Here is a 22,307-nt window from a genome sequence, read left to right as displayed (position 1 = left end):
TATAGTATCTAAAAGAGATGCATTTACTCTCAAACTCACATCTCTGTGGATAAAAAGCTAAGATGTACAGTAATGCAGTTATGTAAGTTTAGCTGACTAAATATTCATTTTCCCTACATTTCTTCTAAGCTACCCGGTAGCTGGCAGTCATCATACTTTATTCTAATTTTGAATGTTGGTCTCCAGCAATAGGGAGTGTATATCTTGTTTTAGTATCTCTAACACTGAGCACAGTCTAGGTGTCTAACAAATACTGAAAGAAGAGAATAAGGAATGAGGGGGGGCAGGAGACGGGGGGAGCAAGAAGGCTCCAGTGCAGCTGAGCTTTGTGTCTTTTTCTCTTTTTCCCAACACTAACCAGTGACCAGACGAAGGTGCAGGGAGAATATAACAGCTACCATTCAGAGAACACAAAATGTGCCAGATGAGATGTATTACTAAGCACTGTGCATTTAACACTTAGCATTCAGTGACCGGGTGAGGCGCCTCTTCATTATCCCACTGCCCATGGTCCCTCCCCTTGAAGGTCACTCACTCTTGGTCATAGTGATTTTTATGTTTTACACTTAGAGAACTTGTTATTTTTATCTCTTCCTTTTCTGCCTACTAAAATTAATTTCTATGTGGTTCCCAATCTTTGTGATATGTCTGTTGGAAACTGATTCTTGGACTCTTCCCATCCCCTCCACCCCCGACTCTCCTTGGGAGCAATGTTTGTATTTCCTTTTATGTTCCATCAACATTTAACTAATAATTCATTATAAGGCAATATATGCCAGCAAAGACTGTGTATAAACTGGGGAAATACATAATAACAGAAAGAGTACTCTGTGGTAGGGTACATTAGGCAAGCCGTTCATGTGTTTCTAGAAGTCCCAGGTCTGTTCTGCAGAGAACACAGGTGTGAGTGTGTGTTGGAGGGGATCTGATGAAGGAGAGTGAATGAAGGTGAGGTAAATGCATCTCTTCTAGATACCCCCAACAACTGAAATGATGTATTAAAACTAATCAAACAAAATTGGCCAAGACCAGAGTTCTCACAGCCCAAAGGCCAGCAGGACCACCGTACCTCGTAATGAGCTCCTCCGCAGCCTGAGAGCACAGCTGCATCTGAGACACCTCCTCCGTTGCCAAGTCAACAGCATGTTGGATGTACAAATGGGTTCGAAGAACTGGTTTACCAGAATCACACTTCTGTTTATCTTCCCAAGATTTTAGAGTGCTTTCGAAAGCCTGTTTAAAATCAATATTACAATGAGCTGTTGGTTTAGAGCTCTGAGACCCAAATAAATGTGGATTTAGATATTGTATGAACGACTTTGAAACTTCTATTGCTTTTTTTCCTAATCTAACATCATTAAACAAATCAAAAGTACAAAAAACACACATTAAAGTTTTCCAGCATATCATAATAAATAAAAAGTAATATAACTGATGGTAATGAATATATATTACTAAAATGTTTTTAAAAAGTCAGCTTCAATCTTTACTATTATATGTATAATAGACAGGATAAACATTGGCAGTCTTATTTGTTATGTGTGTGACTTTAATTAAAAATGCATATTCTGGAAAAGGCAAAACTATGGGGAGAATGTAAAGATAGGTGGTTGCCAGGGGCTGGGGTAAGAGTGGGAGGGATAGGTAGGGGGAGTGCAAGAAATGTTTAGGGCAGTGAAACTACTCTGTGTCATCCTGTTAGGGTGGATACATGTGACTGTACATTTCTCAAAACCCAAAGAAGAACAGCACAAACAGTGGACTTGACTTAATAATAACGTATCAATATTGGCTCATCAATTGTAATAAATGTGCTAACACAAGATGCTAATAATAGGGGAATGTGTGTGCTTGTGGAAGTAATGAGGAACGTGGGAACAGAATTAGAACCCTCTGTACTTTCTGTTCAATTTTTCTGTAAACCTAAAAAAATAAGCCTATCATGTTTTTTAAAAAACTAAAATATTTCTTAATATTTAAAACCACAATGACTAAAATGTCAGGTTTAAAAGACAATTCAAATCTTTTTCCTTGATTTCTATTTTTTACGATAATTTAAGATTTTTTAGAAGGCTTAATAAAAATCTAGGAGAATATTTTTGGTTACATACCCTGTCCCTTGTTAGCATCTGAGCTCTGTTTTTGTGCACAATTTTGATAATCCCTGGAGGCTGAACCCATGCTTCGCCATCCACCTGCACTGGGACTCCCTCATCACCAAATATAGTGATTTTTACTGTACGGCACTGAAATAAAACAAATTATTTTAGAGTACAATTCATCCTGTGAAACTGACACTCAATCCACGTTAAAGCTTGACCTTTAGTCTATACTGTAGAACGGTAGGTAATGCTTTTCACTTATGATGACATAGTAATAACTGACATGACAAGAAAGTCAGTATTTTATAGGTGACTATAAGTGTAGGAGTTATCTGAAATAGCTTCCCCAGTGTCCCAAGGAGTGAAGTCAAGTTCGATTAGAAAGACAAACCTGGGCTATTCGATGATGCTGTAGTTTAATGACCCGTGACACTGCCATTTGCACACTATCAAATATTGCAACAACTTCCAGGATCTTGTCATCAAATGACGGTGCAGCAAATATCTGAAAGGGAAGACTGCATTACACTTCCACTAATAGAGTCAGGTTTAAGTGAAGAGGCACATCGAGCAATGCAAACTCTGCAATAAACATAGTTTTTAAAAATCATAAAAATACTCAGCAGAAAAGTAAGTAAATATTAGTAGGAAATGATAACCCAAAGACAAAATATCACTGAAGCTGGCTTAAAACAAACTAACATAATAAAAATAGGTCTTAAAACCCACATGACATATTACTCATGCCCCTCATAATCCATCTTGGTATAAAATGTATTAAGTATCTGTGCATACATAATTCAGATGTCTTGACAAAATGATGCATGTAGTTTTAAGAAATCTAAAAAACCCAAAAAGGGGATACAGATTTCATAAGGTTTAAGCTAATGAACATGCAGATTACGATCCAGTTCACTTGGTACGCTTTAAGGGAAATCTTTCAAGGTGTTACAGGCAATATGTGTATGTGCTTTCTATCTTAAACACCTTGCTGACAGGTTACAAGTACACACATGTTCCCAAGTCTGAACATTGTTGACCAGTCACCAGATAACTCATATCTGCACTTACATTAATTTAAGTAATTTTAAACACCTTGCTAACTGGTCATGATGGAAAAGAAGCCAACCCCACCGGGTAGTTCTGGTTCAAAATATCCAGTGAGCAAAGTTTCTAATACAACAACTTTTTAGGGCATTTGAGAATATGGACATAGAAACCTCAGGGAATAAAAATCATGTAGGTTTACTTTGCTTTGATGTTAACTGCGTTTTCACAAAATCAATTTAACCTAAAATTTTAAATTTCACCTGTATTACTTTGTCCCTTTTACTCTCTCTTTTACTGTATCTTAAATAATAATGGCTCTGAAAAAAATTATTCAGTATAAAGTAGTATCCTAAATACAACTTTCACTGAAACTATCAGGGCACAAATTTGCCAATATTGGTATTTGTTATCATTTTTGTTATCAGACTGCCTAGTTTTAAACCCTGTCTCCATCTCCTTATTAACTATGTAAACTTAGTGTTAGTTTCTTTATTGATAAAATTTAGATGAAAATTGTACACATTAATAAAAGTGCAGCACTCAGAACACTGTCTACTTAGTAGGTGTTCAAGAAACATTAGCTTTATTCATCTTTAAAATTTTTTATTGTTCAAAGTATTACAGATGTCCCCTTTTTTCCCCATTGACCCCCTTCTACTCTGCACCGAGCCCCTCCCAGCTCTAGGCCTCCACCACACTACTGTGTGTGTCCATGGGTTATACATATATGCATATAGATTCTTTGGTTAATCTCTCCCCACCACCCACCCGCACCTTCCCTCTGAGATTTATCAGTCTGTTCCATGCTTCTATGTCACTGAATCTATTTTGTTCATAAGATTATTGTGAGATTCCACATGTGAGGTGATGTGATGTTTGTCTTTCTCTGCCTGGCTTATTTCGTTTAGCGTAATTTTCTCCAGGTCCATTCATACTGTCCCAAAGGGTATGAGATCCTTCTTCTTTACAGCTGCATAGTTGATTTCTTCTTTCTAAAGTAATTAAGATTATGCCTGGCTGGCGTGGATCAGTGGTTGAGCATTAACCTATGAACCAGGAGGTCACAGTTCAATTCCTGGTCAGCACATGCCCAGGTTTCTGGCTTGATCCCCAGTAGGGGGGTGTGCAGGACACAGCCTATTAATAACTCTCTCTCATCAATTTCTCTCTCCCTCTCCCTTCCTCTCTAAAATCAATTAAAACATATTTAAAAATATATATATGTATGTGTGTGTGTGTATATATATACACATATCTATATAAGAGTAGTGAAAGGCTGACAAAAAACTGCTAATGTTAGTTTTATACTTTTATAGGACTGGAGTATTCTCATATTGTAAAAATTACAAATGCTTTCCAATTTATTTCATACTTGAATTCCTGCCTGCTTATTTAATAGCGCTGAGAAAATGGGTCAGTGCAACCATTATATCAGAAGCCTCAAATCGAAGGGCCTATTAATTAATGTATATGTGACTCTTCAAAGAAAGATCATGATAACACTTCTAATTTCTATGTTAAATATACTTTAATAATTGTACCTTCTCTTAAAATTTTATTTTTAGAACAACGACCTTTGTTAGGTTGTGGGGTTTTTCTTTTTTAATACAGAAAATTATAAAAAGAAAACAAAAATAGCACTCAACCTCAATGGCCAAATAAACCCTCTTAACATTTATAAAATTAAAAAAATATATTACATAAATTCAGGAAACTAAAAGTACAGTAAGGTATTTTGGTAGTAGAATAATTTCCCCCTCCTACCCCCAAAAATGTCCATGTCCTAATCCCCTATAAATATTACCTCATATGGCAAAGGAGACTTTGCAGATGTGATCAAATTAGGGATTCTGAGATGAAAAGATTATCCTAGATGATGTGGGTGGGCCCAATGTAATCACAAAGGTCATTAAAAGTAGAAGAGGGAGGCAGAAGAGGAGATCGGAAAGATGTTGTTATCTCTGACGACAGGAAGGGGCCACAAACCAAGGAATTGTGGGAAGCCTCTAGAATCTGGAAAGAGCAAGGAAATACTTACATCGTCCTCTTTAGTTCCACCCCAAAAGTTAGTGCCTCCAGCATAGCTGGGAATGTTCAATACTGCTATTCCTTGTAGACTGGGGAGAGGAATATACTGTCCATCACACTGTAAGGGAAAAAGCTTAGAAGTTAGCTAAAAAGAGCAAAACCACTAGTTTGGAAGTCACAAGTGCACCAAAGACAAAGGACGATGGAGGAAAGTGTGTTGGTAATATTTGTTTTCCTTTAAATATATTCCTAACATTACTTTTATCTTATTTACTTAAAAAAATTTTAAAGTGTAAATAACTACAGCAGAAGTTTTTACAGAAAATCAAACTAAACAAAAAAGGTTTTACCTCTTCTTTCAACCAAAGTACTTGAGGGTTTTTTTTTCAGGTCAGTTATGATATTCCCACTTATATGTGGTCATCTTTGAACTTATTTTAAGCTTTCCTTTTTAAAGCAGCTGCTGTGAGGGTGGACTCTGGCTCCTAACCATCTAGCACCTCTCACAATTCCCAGTATTTTGCTGGTGCTCTGTAACTAACTGGTGACTGGTTAAACTCAAAACTGAGTTTTTTAAGTAATCAGAACCAAATCCAAAAAAACACATGTATGTAAAGAAGTATCTTGTACTCCATGCCTGCTAAGTAATCACTTAGATGAAAATTAAATGATCACTTAAATAAATAATCAATTATACATGACATGAATAAATTCTTACTGAACACAAGGTTTAAGCCTTCATTTTAAAAGAGGAGAGTTTGCAGGTGTCACACTTAATATGCATGCTATATTTTCATTATATAATTCTTACGTTAACACTAAAAATAATTAACATACCTTTACAAAAATTGCATTGTAAAGTCCAATCAAATTATCTCAATCTTTAAGACAAATGAGAATCCAGTTTGAACCCATTTTCAACCATTTTAAATAACAGAACACATGATAATTGATTTATCCCCACAGGCATTTTTTTATAATTCCTTTTTTTACTTTTGCATGAAACATTCAAATGTCCACACTGTATCCCAGCACCTAAAGCCACTCCTGGCACCACAGCTGGCACTCAGTGTGCATTTGTTAAATGAAGGAACATTAAATATTTAGCAGACTAACTTTTTCTGAACCTAATATTCTTAATAGGTATTCTGTGTACTTTAGAAAGTTATTAAAATTACATAAAACTTCAAGGAGATGGGGAAAAACCTATCTCTATATATACAAAAGAAGTACTTCAAAAGACAATTCAGAACAATCTTAAAGATTTTATAATAAAGCTCAGCCAGTGTGATTCAGCAGTTGAGCATCAATCTATGAGATACTGGTTTGATTCCTGGTCAGGGCACATGCCCGGTTTGGGGGCTCGATGCCCGGTTTGGGGGCTCGATCCCCAGTGGAGGGCATGCAGGAGGCAGCCAATCAATGACTCATCATTGATGTTTCTATCTTTCTCTCTTCCTCTCTCTGAAATCAATGAAGATTTTTTTTTTAAAAAAGATTTTATAATAAAGGCCACATATGACAAGCCCACAGCTAACATTATACTCCATGGTGAAAAACTGAAAGCTTTCCCTCTAAGATCAGGAACAAGACAAAGGTGTCCACTCTCTCACCACTTTTATTCAACATAGCATTGGAAGTTCTAGCCAGAGAAGTTAGGCAAAAAAAAGAAATAAAAGATATCCAAATTGGAAATAAAGAGGTAAAACTGTCACTATTTGAAGATTATATGATATTATATACAGAAAACCCTGAAGACTCCATCAAAAAACTGTTAGAACTAATGAACAAATTTTATAAAGTTGCTGGATACAAAATCAATATTCAAAAATATGTTGCATTTTTTACACTAATAAGAAATTAAGAAATTAAGAAATTAAGAAAAAGTCCTATTTATAACAGCATCAAGAAGAATAAAATACTTAAAAGTGAATTTACCTAGACTCGTATATTGAAAACTAAGACTTCAATGAAGGAAATTGAAGAAAACACAAATAAATGGAAACATATTAGATGCTCATGAATTAAAAGAATATTGTGTCCACACTACCCAAAGCAATCTACAGATTCAAAGCATCCCTATAAAAATTCCAAGGTATTTTTCATAGAACTAGAACAAATAATCCTAAAATCTGTATGTAACCACAAAAATAGCCAAATAGCCTAATAGACCTCAAATAGCCAAAGCAATCTTGAGAAAGAAGAAGAAAGCTGGAGATCTCACAGTCTCTGATTTCAAACTATACTACTAATCTATAGTAATTAAAACAGCATGGTATTGGCATGGGTGGGGGTGTAGGTGGATTGGAAAGGGTCAATGGGGAAAAAAGGGGACACCTATAATACTTTCAACAATAAAGATAAATAATAAAAAAACACACATAGATCAGTGGAACAGAATAGAGAGCCCAGAAATAAATGCATGCATATATGGTCAGTTAATTCACGAAAAAGGAGCCAAGAATATACAAGGAGAAAGAACAGTATCTTCAATAAATGATAGGAAAATTGGACAGCCTCATGCAAAAGAATGAAACTAGACCACTATCTTACACAACACACAAAAATTAACTTAAAATAAAGACTTGAACATAGACCTGAAACCATAAAATTCCTAGAAGAAAACATAGGTAGTAAGCTCCTTGACACAGGTATTGGTGATGATTTTTTAAATCTGACACCAAAGCCAAAGCAACAAAAGCAAAAAAAAAATAATACAACAACAAAAACAAACAAGTGGGACTACATCAAACTGAAAAGTTCTGCAGAGAAAATGAAATCACCAGCAAAATGAAAAGGCAACCTACTGAATGGGAGAAAATAATTGCAAATCATATGCCTGATAAGAGACTAATATCCAAAATATAAAAAGAACTCACACAATTCAATAGCAAAATAATCTAATTTAAAAATGGGCAGAAAATCTGTACAGACACTTTTTCCTAGAAGACATAAAGATGGCCAACAGGTACATAAAAAGATGCTCTACATCATTAATCATCATGAAAATGCAAATCAAAACCACAATGAGCTATCACCCTACACCTGTTAGAATGGCTATCATCAAAATGAACAGAAACAATGTTGGCAAGAATGTGGAGAAAAGGGAACTTTTTTGCACTGTTAGTGGGAATGTAAATTGGTGCAGCCAATATACTAAATAGTATGGAGGTTCCTCAAAAAATTAAACAGAACTATCATATAACCCAGCAATTCCACTTCTGGGTATTTCTCTGAAGAAAATTAACACACTCTTTTGAAAAGATATATGCACTCCCATGTTCACCACTGTGTTATTTACAATAGCCAAGATATGAAACATAGATAAGTGCCCATCGATGAATAAATGGATAAATAAAATGTGCTGTATCCCTGGCTGGTGTTTCTCAGTGGTTAGAGCATCAGCCCTCCCACCAAAGGGTTGCAGGTTCACTCCGCACCCCAGATCCCGGTGCATTCAGGAGGCAACCAGTTGATGTGTCTCACATCATTGCTTCTCTCTCTTTCTCTCCTCCCTCCCTTCCATTCTCTCTCTGAAAAGCAATGGAGAAAATATCCTCATGTGAGGATTAACCAAAAAAAAAAAGAGAAAAAGAAAAGAAAATGTGGTGTATATATATCACCACATTTGCAACAACAAATTCCTTGAGGGCATTATGCTAGGTGAATAAGCCAGAGTAAGACAATTACCATAAAATCTCTCATAGATATGGAATCTTAAAAAAAAGCTCATAGATAGAGAAAAGATTGGTGGTTGGCAAGAGGCGGGGATGGGGGATGGAAGAAACGGGTGAACTGGGTTTGTTTTTTCTTTAAACTGAATTAAAATTAGAAAAAAAAAATGTAAAAATTTAGGGCAGTCTTCAAGATTTATAAATAGATAAACTTTATTTGGATGCATGGTATAGAAAATGAACATCTTCAGAAGGAAGATCTATCTAAATTGCTTAATTTAACATACTCTTTAATAGTCTAGAACTATTTCATTAATTTATTTCCATATTATTGGTTTCTTTTTTAAGTCTATGTATTTTAATAATGCATTTAAAAAGAATATTCTGAGAGGAGGTCCATGGTTTCAACAGCATGCCACAGCTCAAAAAGGGTTAAGACCCATGTTAAATGGATAGTAAAATACAGCTGTGTAAGTAAGATGGTCTTGTTCTAAATTTGGAAAACCAGTAGAAAAGGTTAGAAATACTATTTCTGAAGAGCTAAAGGAATTAAGGCAATCCAGCCATTCTCATTCCAGATAGTTCACTGTACTTACCGAATCATGGTAAAATGATTATTTACCTCTATTTCTCCCCCAAGACAGGGCCAGGAGTTGTGCAAGACAATGGGTATAACAAGAAGAATACAATGTCCTACCTGTCCTAAAAGAGTGTGGTCGACTAGAGGACATGGGGAAGAAGATGAGTGATTACAGTACAATACATAGGAGAGAGCCCGACTTGATCTGGGGATGGGCTGTCAAGGACAGTGTTTACTGGTGTGAACCTTCCAGATTCTGCACCTTTTCCTCCAGTAACCTCTATCTTAACTTTATAAGCACTGATAAATCAAGATAGCTGATCAAGTAGTCAGTGCTCTAGAAGTAGAAAATATAAGATTCTTATTTTTACTAGAACATTTAGTTGGTAAGTCCACATTCCAGTGTTAAAATAACACCTAAAATAATAATACTCTGTGCCCAGCTGGCATGGCTCAGTGGTTGAGCATAGATCTATGATCTAGGAGATAAGATTTGATTCCAGTCAGGGCACATGCCCGGGCTGTGGGTTCGATCCCCAGCAGGAAGTGTGCAGAAGGCAGCTAATCAATGACTCTCTCATCATTGATGTTTCTCTCTCTCCCTCTCCCTTCTTCTCTCTGAAATCAATAAAAATATATATTAAAAAAAATAATACTCTATTTAATTCATCGAGATGTAAGATTTGCTCACTTTTTGGTATTTAGGATATATCTTAATTAGAAATATCTGGCTATAAAAAGGTACAAGACAGGAAAGAAATGCCTATCAGCATAAACAGTGAGCCCTGGACAAGGGAAAAAGAAAATAAAGGTCACAGAAATTAGTAGACTTTTCAGTGCCATGACCCCAACCTTCTTTTTCCTGTTACTAGAGGAGATGAAATAACTTCTGCTGACCTTAATGTCCTATTTAAATTAGTAAAAAAATACTAAAAAACTTAAATGTTCAAAACCTTTTCCATTTACTAACTTGTTAGAAATAATTAGGACAAAAAAGACATTTAAATTAAAATATTCTATTTAATATGATAAATGCTGTTTTCAGGGATTGTCAAACTTCAGGCATTATACAATTGGGTAAGAATTTGGAAATTTAAATGAGGAAATTCATTAAAAATGCTATCCTATAAATATAGTCCCATGGCTCCACTTTTTCATGGGGTCCCATGACTCCATAGCAGCATACAAATTTCAGGAGCTAGTGATTATGATAATTGTGTGTTACTCACACCCAGTGTCTATACCTTCTTTAGTATAAAGTTGGTAACTACTTCCATTTTTCCCCCCCTCAAGTGTTTAAACACTAATCAAGAAGAATTTTGGCCAAATACACTCCACAAATACAATAATTTTTCAAAGTAAAATAACTTAAAATGTCTTTACTTCAAGATGAACTTACCTCAAGTTGAACCCTCTGTTCTAAATTCTTGTATGATCTCTGTAGTAGCTCTCGGGTTCCAAGGACTCCATACCACATCAAGTTTTTAGTTCGGCTCCTGAAAATAAATGTTGGCAGGAAGGACTATTTATTTAGTCTTTAAAGGCAGAGCAAGCAAAAGAGATAATAAATGAAATTAAAGTAAAATTGCCTTCATGTAATAACATTATTACTATTACCAAAATTACCTGCATTTTCCAGGGTGCTCCTCTCTCTTATTATTAAATTCTAATGAAATTTTTGCATCTAATCCAATCCCAAAGTAATTGTTCATGACACATTTTTCTGAATATCCATCTCTATGACAATAAGGAAAAGTATATAAAAGTCAATTTCAGGTTCATAACAATTATAACTTATACACAGCACTTAAAACCATTGAAGCTTCCACTCCAAAGAAAAGCTAAGCAGAAATCTCCTATTCACATGAAATATGCTCGACTCCAGTATATGTGAGTAAATGTTGGTAACATATAAAGGGATGGTGGGCAAGGCAAAGTGAAGAAAGAATCATGGCAAAGCTTCTCTACTATCTGTAACAAAATCTTAGTTCTCTCTCCTCCATGAGCCCCCTACTACACACACAAATGGGAGGGCTTGCATCAGGTGCCAGTATTCTTTTTATCATTAGAAAGACTCCTCCACTCCTACTCTTATCAATGGACAAGTACTTACTGAGCGAAAAAAAACTACTAAATCTATTCCTTTCTTCTAGGTACTTTGGAAAGTACAAAGTTCAAAATATGATACTGTCATTGAGGGCTGTCATTAGAAAAATGAGATATAATAAAGGCAAAATTAAATATGGATGTAAAAGGTAGCATACACTGAACTTCCAAAAAAATTTTTAGGAGTTTAAGAAGGGAAGAGATCACGGTGGGCCAAAAGCTTCCTGAAATAACTAAACCCAGAAGCTGGAAGTGGAAAGATGACAGATTTGGCAAGACCAAGAAGAAAGGAGGTGAAGGGAACAGCATGAATATGGATATGAAGGAGTCTATGAATAAAACATTCCAGAGAAAAGCGAGTAGGGTGGTGTCTCCCTTCGCCATAGGCTTGTTATCCGAGACAATAGGCTGGAGGGAAAAACCACTATACTTCACGTGGCCACTGCGCTCATCATTATCAACCGCTGAAATTTTCTGATGATTCTTTTTGTACACAGAACCGTATTTATTGTAATACTTTAAAAATATTAGCATTAGTATAAGACAGTGACAAGAAAAGCTCGAACAAAATATCTGTGAAAGAATTTGCTTACACTGAATCTGGATCTGGGTCAATAAATGGCGTTGCACCAAAAGGATCAATATTTGCTAGTAACATTTTGTTGATAATAGAACTCCCAGCAATTGAGGCAGCTAGTCCTGCTCTTAAACCTGGACAGGAGAAAATGAATATATGCATGGTCACATGATAAGAAAAATCCAGTCTATTGTTTTCAGGGCTAATCTCAAACATCTTGTTCCCAAAGCATGGGTTTCAGTGCCTGCTCTTCTCATTAATAAAAATTAAGAATTATGACATTGCTAGGTACAAGGTTTTCTTTTGCTTCTTAGGGTCTATATGTTGCTATAAAAAAAAAAATGAAGCAGATGAGTACCTAAAATAGGAGTCTCTTGGAGACAGTTTCTCATTTACCATCCCAATGATTCTCTAACTTCAACAAATCTTACTTCCTCTGTTACAGCAAATAAAGTATTAAGACTGTAAGAAATTTACAATAAAGGCTGAATCACCCAAAATGTCATGGAGTTATCACTTCCATACGCACAAAGCATAGATAATAATACTCAATTTAAAATGTTAACAGATGTACTAAGGTGAAAACACACGTTGGTGTCAACAATAAGTAGTAAAATATTAAATGTAGGTATTAATAAATTTTAAAGAATACAGTATTAAACATAAAAATTAAGCATTTTTCTTACCTCTAAATATGCAAAACTTTAAATTTACTTCAGTATGCTTTTTACTAACTAGTAATGGGATTCAAAAGCTAATGAATTTATTATCTACTCAACCCAGTATTAAGGCTAGAAGCACTCAAGTCTGGAGAGAAGACAATATAATAGGGGCTTAAGAGAACAAACAGAAAGGAAAACTAGTAAAGAAAAATACGTCATGCAATTGAGAAATATTAGGAAATTAGATAAAAATAAAGTCCTTTCTTAAGCAAACATTTCTTTCCCAATATGTGTTCTTCTTAGATTATTACTCATTGTTTTAGCTACTAAAGTTTATCTTATTATCAAGTAATCAAGATGAATTATATTCTGTCATTTAATCTTAGTTTGAATATGCTAGAGCAGACTTTATGTCTAAGTAAGTAAATAAATGAACAAAGCAATGGTTCTGATGAGAGGAAAGAAGAGTTTAAAGAGGTAAAGAGCCTTACTCTACCTGTCCCACAGAAAAGTGTAATATTTTCTAAAATGTTTTAAGGTTAGCCATATTTACAACTTCAGTCCAGAAAGGTCATCCTAAGGTTCCAGGTTTGAATAGAGACATGACCTCTAGACATGGAGGCCTTTCCAGAATCAAGCATATTCTGGATTTATCTTTTTTATTTTAATATTTTCACTGAGATATAATATTTTCATTGAGATATATTTTCCCATACCATAAAATTCACCCTTTAAAAATATATCATTTAGTTGTTTATAGTATACACACAAACTTGTGCAATGATCGCAACCATCTAATTCTAGAACTTTTTTTTATTACCCCCCAAAAGAAACCCCATACCTATTAGCAGTCATTTCCCATTCCTCCTTGCCCCCAGTTCCTGAAAACCACTAAACTGCTTTTGGTCTCTATGGATTGATTATTCTGGACATTTCATATAAATGGGATCATCTGTGTCAAGCTTCTTTCACTTGGCATAATGTTTTCAAGGGTAATCATGTTATACTGTGTATAAGGGCCGCATTCTTTTCAATAGCTGAATAATATTCCACTGTAGATATATATTTTCAGTTCTCATGAGTATATGCCTAGTATGTGAATTTCTGGGTTATATGTTAATCCTATGTTTAACTCTTTGAGGAGCTGCCAAACTTTTCAAGCAGTTGCCTCCTATATGAACCCATAACCTGGGCATGTGCCCTGACCGAGAATCAAACTGGCAACCTTTCGGTGAGTGGGATGAAGCTCAACCACCTGAACCATGCAGGGCAGGGCTATTAGCTGTCTTTTTTTGACCATGGCCATCTTAGTGAGGAGGTGGGAGGGGTATCTCACTGTGGGTTTGATTTGCATTTCCCTGATGACTAATGATGTGAATATCTTTCCATATGCTTATTGGCCATTTGTATATCTTTTGGGGAAAATGACTACCCAGATCCTTTGCTCATTTTTAAATTGAGATATTTGTCTTTTTATTTTTGAAATCTGAATTCTTTATATATTCTACATACTAGTCACTTATCAGATATTCTATTCACAAATATCTTCTCCCATCCTGTGGACTGTCATCTCTCTTGGTGGTGTCCTTTAAATCACAAATATCCTTCATATCCTTAATTTTGATGAAGTCCAATTTATATTTTTTTGTGTTTCTTGTGCTTCTGGTGTCATATCTAAGAAGCCAATGTCTACTCCAAGGTTAGGAACATTTACGTCTATATTGTCTTTTTATAGTTTTATATAGGTTTTGCTCTTACATTTTTATGTATAGTGTGAAGAAGGGTCCAAATTAATTCTTTATGTGTATCTAATTGTCCCAGTACCAGTGGGTGAAAAGATTGAATAACTGTCTTAGCACATCTTGAAAATCAATTAACCATAAATAGAGGAGTTCTGGACTTTCAGTTCTATTCCATTGACCTATATGACTATTATTATGCCAGTTTCATGCAGTCTTGAACACTGTAGCTTTGTGGTAAGCTTTGAAATCAGGAAGTATGCCCTTCAATTTTCTTCTTCCTTTACAATATTGTTTTTAACTCTTCTGGGTCCTTTGTATTTCCATGTGAAATTTAAGATCAGCTTGTCAACTTCTGCACAACAGGCAGTTCAGATTTTGGGATTTTCGTAGGGATTGTGAGGAATCTGTAGTCAATTTGAGATGAGTTGTCATCTTAATAATATTTATCTTCCGATCCATGAACCAGATGTCTTTACATTTAGTTAGATCATCTTTAATTGCTGTCAGCAATATTTTGTAGTTTTCAGTATTCAAATCTTTCACATTCTTCTTAAATTTATTCCTATTTTTTGTTACTTTTGTTGCTATTGTAAATGAAATTATTTTCTTAATTTCATGTTAAGATTGTTCATTACTAGTGTAGAGAAATGCAATTACTTTTTGTATACTGATCTTTTATCCTGCAACCTTGTTGTACTCATTTATTATCTCTAATAGTGTGTGTATATGTATTCCTTAGGATGTTCTACATGCAACATAAATCGTAAAGACATACATTTTACTTCCTCCTTTCCAATTTGGATGTCTTTAATTCTTTTTATTTTTCCTAATTTCCCAAGCTAAAATTCCAATACAATGTTGAACAGAAGTGGGAAGAGCAGACATCCTTATCTTGTTCCTGATCCTAGAAAGCTTTCAACCTTGCACTACTAAGTATGATGTCATCCATAGGTCTTTCGTAGATGCCCTTTATCAGGCTGAAGAAGTTCCTTTCTATTCCTGGTTGTGTGTTTTACCATCAGAGGATGTTGACTTTTTAAAAATGCTTTTTCTGTATCTATTGAGATGATGATGTGATTTTGGTCCTTACTCTATTAATGTGGTGCATCACACTGATAGATTCTCATTATGTTGAATCAACCTTGCATCACTGGGATAATACTGGTAATGGTGTATAACTGTTTAAAGCTGTTGGATTTAATCAGCTAGTATTTTGTTCAGGATTTTTGTGTGCTGTTCATAAAGGATACTGATCTGTAATTTTCTTGTGATGTTTTTGACTGGTTTTGATACCAGGGTAATACTGGCCTCATAGAATATTGAAAAATGTCTTTCCCTCTTCTAGGTTTTTGTGGGTTTTTTTAAATATCTTTATTGATTTCAGAGAGAGGAAAGGAGAGGGGGAGAGAGAGAGATAGAAACATCAATGATGAGAGAGTCATTGATCAGCTGCCTAGCCCACAACTCAGGCATGTGCCTTGACCGGGAATCGAACCCCGATCGCCTGGATCCTAGGTCGACGCTCAACTGCTGAGCCATGCCCGGCCGGGCTCCCTCTTCTAGTTTTTGAAAGAGTGTGTGAAGGATTGGTGTTAATTCTTCTTTAAATGTCCCCGGTGGAAGCAACTTGGGCCTGGGATTTTCTTTATAGAAAAGTTTTTGATTACTAACTCATTCCCTCTATCTGTTTAAGGTCTACTCAGATTTTCTATTTCTTCTTGAAACAGTTTTGGTAGTTTATGTGTTTCTAGGAGTTTGTCCATTTCATCTAGGTTATCTAATTTGTTTTTCTCTTATACTCCTATTTCTATAAGGTCCACAATGATGTCTCACTTTAATTCCTGATTTCAGTAATTTGAATCTTCTCTCTTATATTCTTGGTCAGTGTAAAGGTTTGTTAATTTTGTTAATCTGTTCACAGACCAAATTTTGGTTCCATTGTTTTTCTGTATTGTTTTCTATACTCAATTTCATATATTTCCACTCTAATCTTCACTGATTTCCTGCCTACTGTTGCTCTGAACTTCGTTTGCTCTTCTGTTTTTCAATTTATTAAGTTAGAGAGTTAGGTTTTTGAGATCTTTCTATACTTGTTTTAATATAGGCATTTAAAGCTACAAATTTCACTGTAAGTACTGGTTTAGCTGCATCAAATAAGTTTTAGTATATGATGTATTTTTGTTTTCATTCATATCAAAGCATATTTTAATTTCTCCTGTGATTTTTTTCTTTGATCCACATACTTGTGCATTTCCAAATTTCCTTCTGTTATTGGTTTCTAATTTTATTCCAATTGTGGTCAGAGAATGTACTTTGTATGATTTCAATCCTTTTAAATTTACTGGGAATGGTTCTATGGCCTAATAATGGTATATCGTGGAGAATGTTCCATATGTACTTGAGAAGAATGTATACTCTACTGTTATTGGGTAGAGTGTTCTGTAAACATCTGTTATGACTACTTGTTTTATGTGTTTTTCAAGTCTCCCATTTCTTTGTTGATCTCTGTCTAGTTGTTCTATCCACTATTAAAAGAAGGGTACTAAAGTTTCCAACTATTATTAATGAATTGTGATTCACCTTCAAAAATAACTTGTAGAAGACGCAAGGGTGTGTTATATTTCAGGGTGTAATTTGGGCTTAAATCTACTCTGGAATGACTTTGGAGAATTTTCACTAATTCAAATAGATGGTACTTAAGAAGGTCTCCCAGACATCTATATTTTCCTCTCTCTTGTGCTGCACAAGTTCTTTGGTTTCCACTAGTACAAACCTAATTCTAAAATAAATTCATCTCACAGGTCTGGAATAGATTTCTCAAATGTTCTAAAATGAAACAATGTTTCTAGTCCAAAAATAACTGCAGAGACTTGTGGCTTAAAACTAAAAGGAAAGCTGTGAAGACACTTAAAGGGTAGTAGAATGTAAGACTGGACTTGCCTTAGGTACTTAACAAATGCAAATTCCTGGGTTCCACTCTAGAACTACTCAAATAAAATTTCTAGGGCAGAAACCATAAACATGTATTTTAATACTTTCTAGGCAATTCTTATACACACAAAAGTTTAAGGATCTGGATTCTGGTTAATAAGCATACCAAGCACATTCTCCTGAAGGGACATTTATCTTTAAGAATACATTTCAGCCTGGTCAGCGTGGCTCAGCAGTTGAGCATCGACCTATGATCCAGGAGATCACCATTCGATTCTCGGTCAGAGCACATGTCTGGGTTTTGGGCTTGATCCCCAGTAGGGGGTGTGAAGGAGGCAGCCTACCAATGACTGTCTCATCATTGATGTTTCTATCTCTCTCTCTCTCTGAAATCAATAAAGACATATTTTAAAAAATAAATAAAGTAAAAAATTATTTAAAAAAAAATACATTTCAGCTGGCTGGTGTGGCTCAGTGGCTAGAGCGTCGGCCCATGCACTGAAGGGTCTCAGGTTCAGTTCCCAGTCAAGAGCAAGTATTTGGGTTACAAGTTCGATCATTACTCCAGTCGGGGCATGTGGGGTAGGTAACCAATCGATTTGTCTCTCCCACATTGATGTTTCTCTCTCTCCTTTTCTTCCCCTCTGTCTCCCCTCCTTCCCTTCCACTCTCTCTAAAAAAGCAATGAAAAAAACAATCCTTGGCTGGGGATTAACAACAACAAAAAGAATACATTTCAATAGTTCACAGAAATGAGCAGCTATACATTTTCACAGAAATACTTAAAAATATACCATGTTTCAGAATATGTACTACCTGGGCAGATTATCCTGGTATTGAGCACAGGGAGGTTTTCTTTGCTGCCTGCCACAGCTGGACAGGGGCCAGAGTCAGTCTGGGAACGACTTGCCCGACCATCTGGAGACCGAGGTGCAATTTTAACTGTTGGCAAAAGGTCCAGATTAAAAAGAAATGATAAAGTTACAGAAACGAGCAAGCCCCTATAAATTTAAAACATAAAATAATTTAATACATGTTTAAATCAATCTGTGGAAATGAAAATATTACACTGTGCTTACCTATTTTTCCATTTTGTTTTCATTTTCTTGAGATTTACTATTTGGAGAAACTTCATCTTGATCTCTCATTTCAAATAGATGGAGATCATCACAAAAGACATGCCTACCATTATTAAAGGTCAGTAATACTCATAATTTGAATGTGATCACCCCATACATAAAGATAAAAAGAAATTCTGAAACCTGATAATTTTTAAAAATAAAACATATGTGTTATGTATATTATCAATGCAATCCTTTTTCATCAATGTTGGCTGAATGATCAAATTTAATTAATGTAATTCCCAGAACTAATATGTTAACCATGAGTTAACATTTTCTTCTACAAATGAAAGAAAAAATCGTATTTTTTCCAAATGAAAGCAATATACTTTTCCTGCACTTCTCAATTAGTTACTCAAAACAAAGATTTGCTCCAAACAGTCCTATCTTTTTTTGTAAAAGCTCAATACATTTTAAAAATTGTTCCAAAAGAGAATTACTCTCAAAGTTAACAACAAAAAGAGAGATTTAATTCTACCTAAACTGGACCATTTTAATGGAGAGCACATATATCATTAACTAATTTAGGAGCTATTGGCAGGTGTTTAAAAAAACAGTAACCCTCAAACTCAATTTAAAAATATTCTAAAACTTAATTACCTTTACTCTTCCTAAGACTAATTACAAACTAACTATATTAATCTTACACTCTCTTCTTTGTTCAAAACCAGTCCAGTTGCACTAAAGAAAAGTAACAGACCAGACTTTTTTTTCTTTTTGACAGATGGAAGCCCTGGGGCTAATTTCTAATAAAAACAACCTTTTGATATTCATCTCTGATAAAAAGCAGAGAGCGTCCTAGTGGCTAAGATTGATGTTCCAATGCAGGTAAGTAAATTAATGTTTCATGGTTCTTAAATGTCTCATTAATCATATTAATATACTGTCTTTTGTACATCTCAGACATTAATTATTACACAAAATAATGATAATGCAATGACTGTATTTCAAAAAATAATGATTATTTAATGCAGAAACACTTCTATTGCTGATTCTGACTAAACTGGATTACTAGCCAACCAATAAGATAAAATACTGCAACATTAAAAACATTATCTATCTATTCCAATGTCAAAACCTATACCTCTCTATCTGTATTTTTTAGTTTCCTTTGCCAACTACAATGGAAGTGTCAACTTCATGTGTGCTGGGAAAGGTATATAGGAAGTGAAAAGGCTAAGACTGTAGGATATGCACGCACTGCTTGCAGACATGTAGGTCTGTAAGGTCTACTTTGGAAGTCTCTCAGAGTTTTAATACAATTAAGGAATAGTCTTTCAAAGTGAGTGTAATTAGTAGCAGTGGCAGTAGAAGCAATAACAATAATGACAATGACAATAAACACTCTTATACAAACAGCACTATGTCTGAGTCATTACTCTAGGCACTTTATATATATTAACTTACTTAACCTTTGCAACAAGTAGGTTTGTTATGAAGCAGGTACATTATTATCCCCATTTTACAGATGAGGAAGGCACAGAAGAGTAATCTGCCCAAGTTTATATGTAATGAAAGTAAAAATATAATGATTGCAAACAGCTCTAAGGTAAGTGTTGACTTTACATACTATGTAATTATTTTCATATTATTGTCTCATCTTCATAAACATTGTAATTTCTGCTTTGTTCTATTCTAGTAAATTAAATTTTCCCTTATACAATATAAGTATAAATCCATCCTCAATTCAAACTTAAAATGCAGAGAAATATTTAATTATTCTTCAAGCAACTACATATTAACTTATTGGTAAAATTAATTTCAGCAGTAAAAGGGTTGTAACTAGATATCGTATGATTGTTTAAGCTTAAGTTAGCAACAAAGATTATCAACCGTCTATGTGCTGATCAGTGGAACCCAAGGAACTGATAAATTATTTAAATGCCAAATTTTATGCATGTGGGGCCTGCAGCTTTCATATGATTCTCAAAGGAATGTGTGAGTTCAAGTAGGTAAAAATCTAGTGACTTAGGTGTTTTGTTTCTTCTCTCTTTCTTCAGGAAAATTGAGATATTTAAGCATGTCTGGTCCTATAATCCATAGTTTACTATAATGATCTCTATATTATATGATAAAAAGATGTGAGAGAACTTAATAGTCTAAATAATGTTACCTTTATTATTTTAGTATTCGTGAATAGTTAAGCTTTAAATTTCAAAAAGCCTTGTTGAAAATAAAATACAAATCATTTATTTTAAACTGATAAGCCTTTTGAAAATGAAAAGCACAATTATATTTTATTTAATTTCAAAATAACTTTATCTTAGTTTTCTTACCAGTTAATGACTCTTTCGCATCATCATCTTTAGAGTCCTCTTTAGACTCGTCTGTTTCTGTACTATCATCATCGAATGACTGATTAACTGGCTCACAGGAGTGAACTGTCTGATCATCCATAACTTTAAGTAATAAGAAGATAAACATGTTGAAACAAGAAAAAATAAAAGCCATGAATATCAATATATGCTTATGAGGGAAGGAAAACTGAAACATAAAGCAAAAGAAATTCCAGTCACAAACACTAGCTGGCAATAAATTCAAGGGTAATGTCTGTAAGTACTAGAGATGATAAAATTAAATTGTCAAAATTACATTTTCATTAGAAGAAAAAAAGAAAATATAAGAATTTTAGAGAATGAACTACAAGTCCAGTTATAAGTTACAACCTGTAAAGGGTTTTGGATACTTATAATTTACATTAAAATTAACTTTTAGTCTACTATGGAAGTTTTAAGATTATATACATCATAGTTTCATTGTCTTGCAACGAGAATGTTGCTCACTTCTCAAAAAGCCCGTTTTGTTAATACATGTACCTTTTCCGGCTTCTTCAATGACTTGCCTCACTGCTTTCTTTAAACTGTTTGCCCGCAACATTATTTCCTTTGGTTTGACTGCTTTCTGGGAGGAAGGTCTTGTAGTGTCATCCAAGAGCTGTTCCTTGCTTTCCCACAAGGACTCCTCACTGGAAGATTCTACAGCATCTTCTTCTACAATGAGAGGGCTGATGTCTGGGAGAACCTGAGCAGCCTGGGAATCTGTGCGCAAAGCCTGGAGCAGCTGTTCAAGCTTCTCATTGAGGACTGAACACTGAGAGAACAAGAATGCCACAATGACTCTCCATTTAGGGGAGATGAAAAATGGTAATTTAAATGAATGGTTTCTAATTTTAGAGGAAACGTGATCTATTGATGTTTGCCATTAATTGGCTATTATACATTGTACTTTAGACAGCCTATGGATTAAATAATTTATAATTTTGAAAAACACAATTATTATGTAAATTTATTTACACTTCCAGAACCATTTAGATTCCATGGGTGAAAATCTTTACAATCTTTGCATAGCTATTTTTCCTTAAAAAAAGAAAAAAAAGAAAGAAAACACTTTACTATAAAATGACACATTACACACAAAAATTAAACATTATACAAAATTTGCTATACAGTGTACAAAATATCACAGTAACACTTTTTAAAGGTAATCAACTTCTGGCTGAGCCTTGATAAACCCACCTTCAAAGTTTTGGTTTGCAAAGGAGTGAACAGTGCCTGAGGAATTATTGGCTCAAAGAAAGAGCAAAAAGGAAAATGCACAGGCATTCAGCCCCTGTTTCTGCTTTTCTTGAATTACTAGGGGTAAAAAAAACATTTAGGACTGAATTTCTAATTCTTTCCTTCTCCATTTACTTGTCTTTGATAACATGCCAAGACAAAGTTACAGCAGAAAGAGTT

General features: G+C 34.6%; 1 protein-coding gene across 5 annotated transcripts in view; it reads right to left on the bottom strand.

Annotated features, from left to right (window-relative positions):
• The window catches only part of DGKH (diacylglycerol kinase eta), a 169,310-nt gene that overhangs the window by 17,827 nt on the left and 129,176 nt on the right, over positions 1–22,307 (bottom strand). For all 5 annotated transcript variants that reach the window (XM_081128802.1, XM_081128800.1, XM_081128803.1 and 2 more), the window contains exons 16-25: positions 21,390–21,663; positions 20,850–20,972; positions 18,269–18,394; positions 12,134–12,251; positions 11,061–11,171; positions 10,834–10,930; positions 5,191–5,298; positions 2,494–2,607; positions 2,112–2,246; positions 1,070–1,233 (exon numbers count right to left, since the gene is read on the bottom strand). In XM_081128802.1, the coding sequence (XP_080984928.1) occupies positions 1,070–1,233; positions 2,112–2,246; positions 2,494–2,607; positions 5,191–5,298; positions 10,834–10,930; positions 11,061–11,171; positions 12,134–12,251; positions 18,269–18,394; positions 20,850–20,972; positions 21,390–21,663 (1,370 nt within the window). The remainder of the gene's footprint in view (positions 1–1,069; positions 1,234–2,111; positions 2,247–2,493; positions 2,608–5,190; positions 5,299–10,833; positions 10,931–11,060; positions 11,172–12,133; positions 12,252–18,268; positions 18,395–20,849; positions 20,973–21,389; positions 21,664–22,307) is intronic.

The sequence above is a fragment of the Miniopterus schreibersii genome (genome assembly GCF_964146895.1).
Source record: "Miniopterus schreibersii genome assembly, chromosome: 2".
Taxonomy (NCBI): domain Eukaryota; kingdom Metazoa; phylum Chordata; class Mammalia; order Chiroptera; family Miniopteridae; genus Miniopterus; species Miniopterus schreibersii.
The sequence above is the reverse complement of the archived record's forward strand: the minus strand, read 5'-3'. Positions and strand labels throughout refer to the sequence as shown.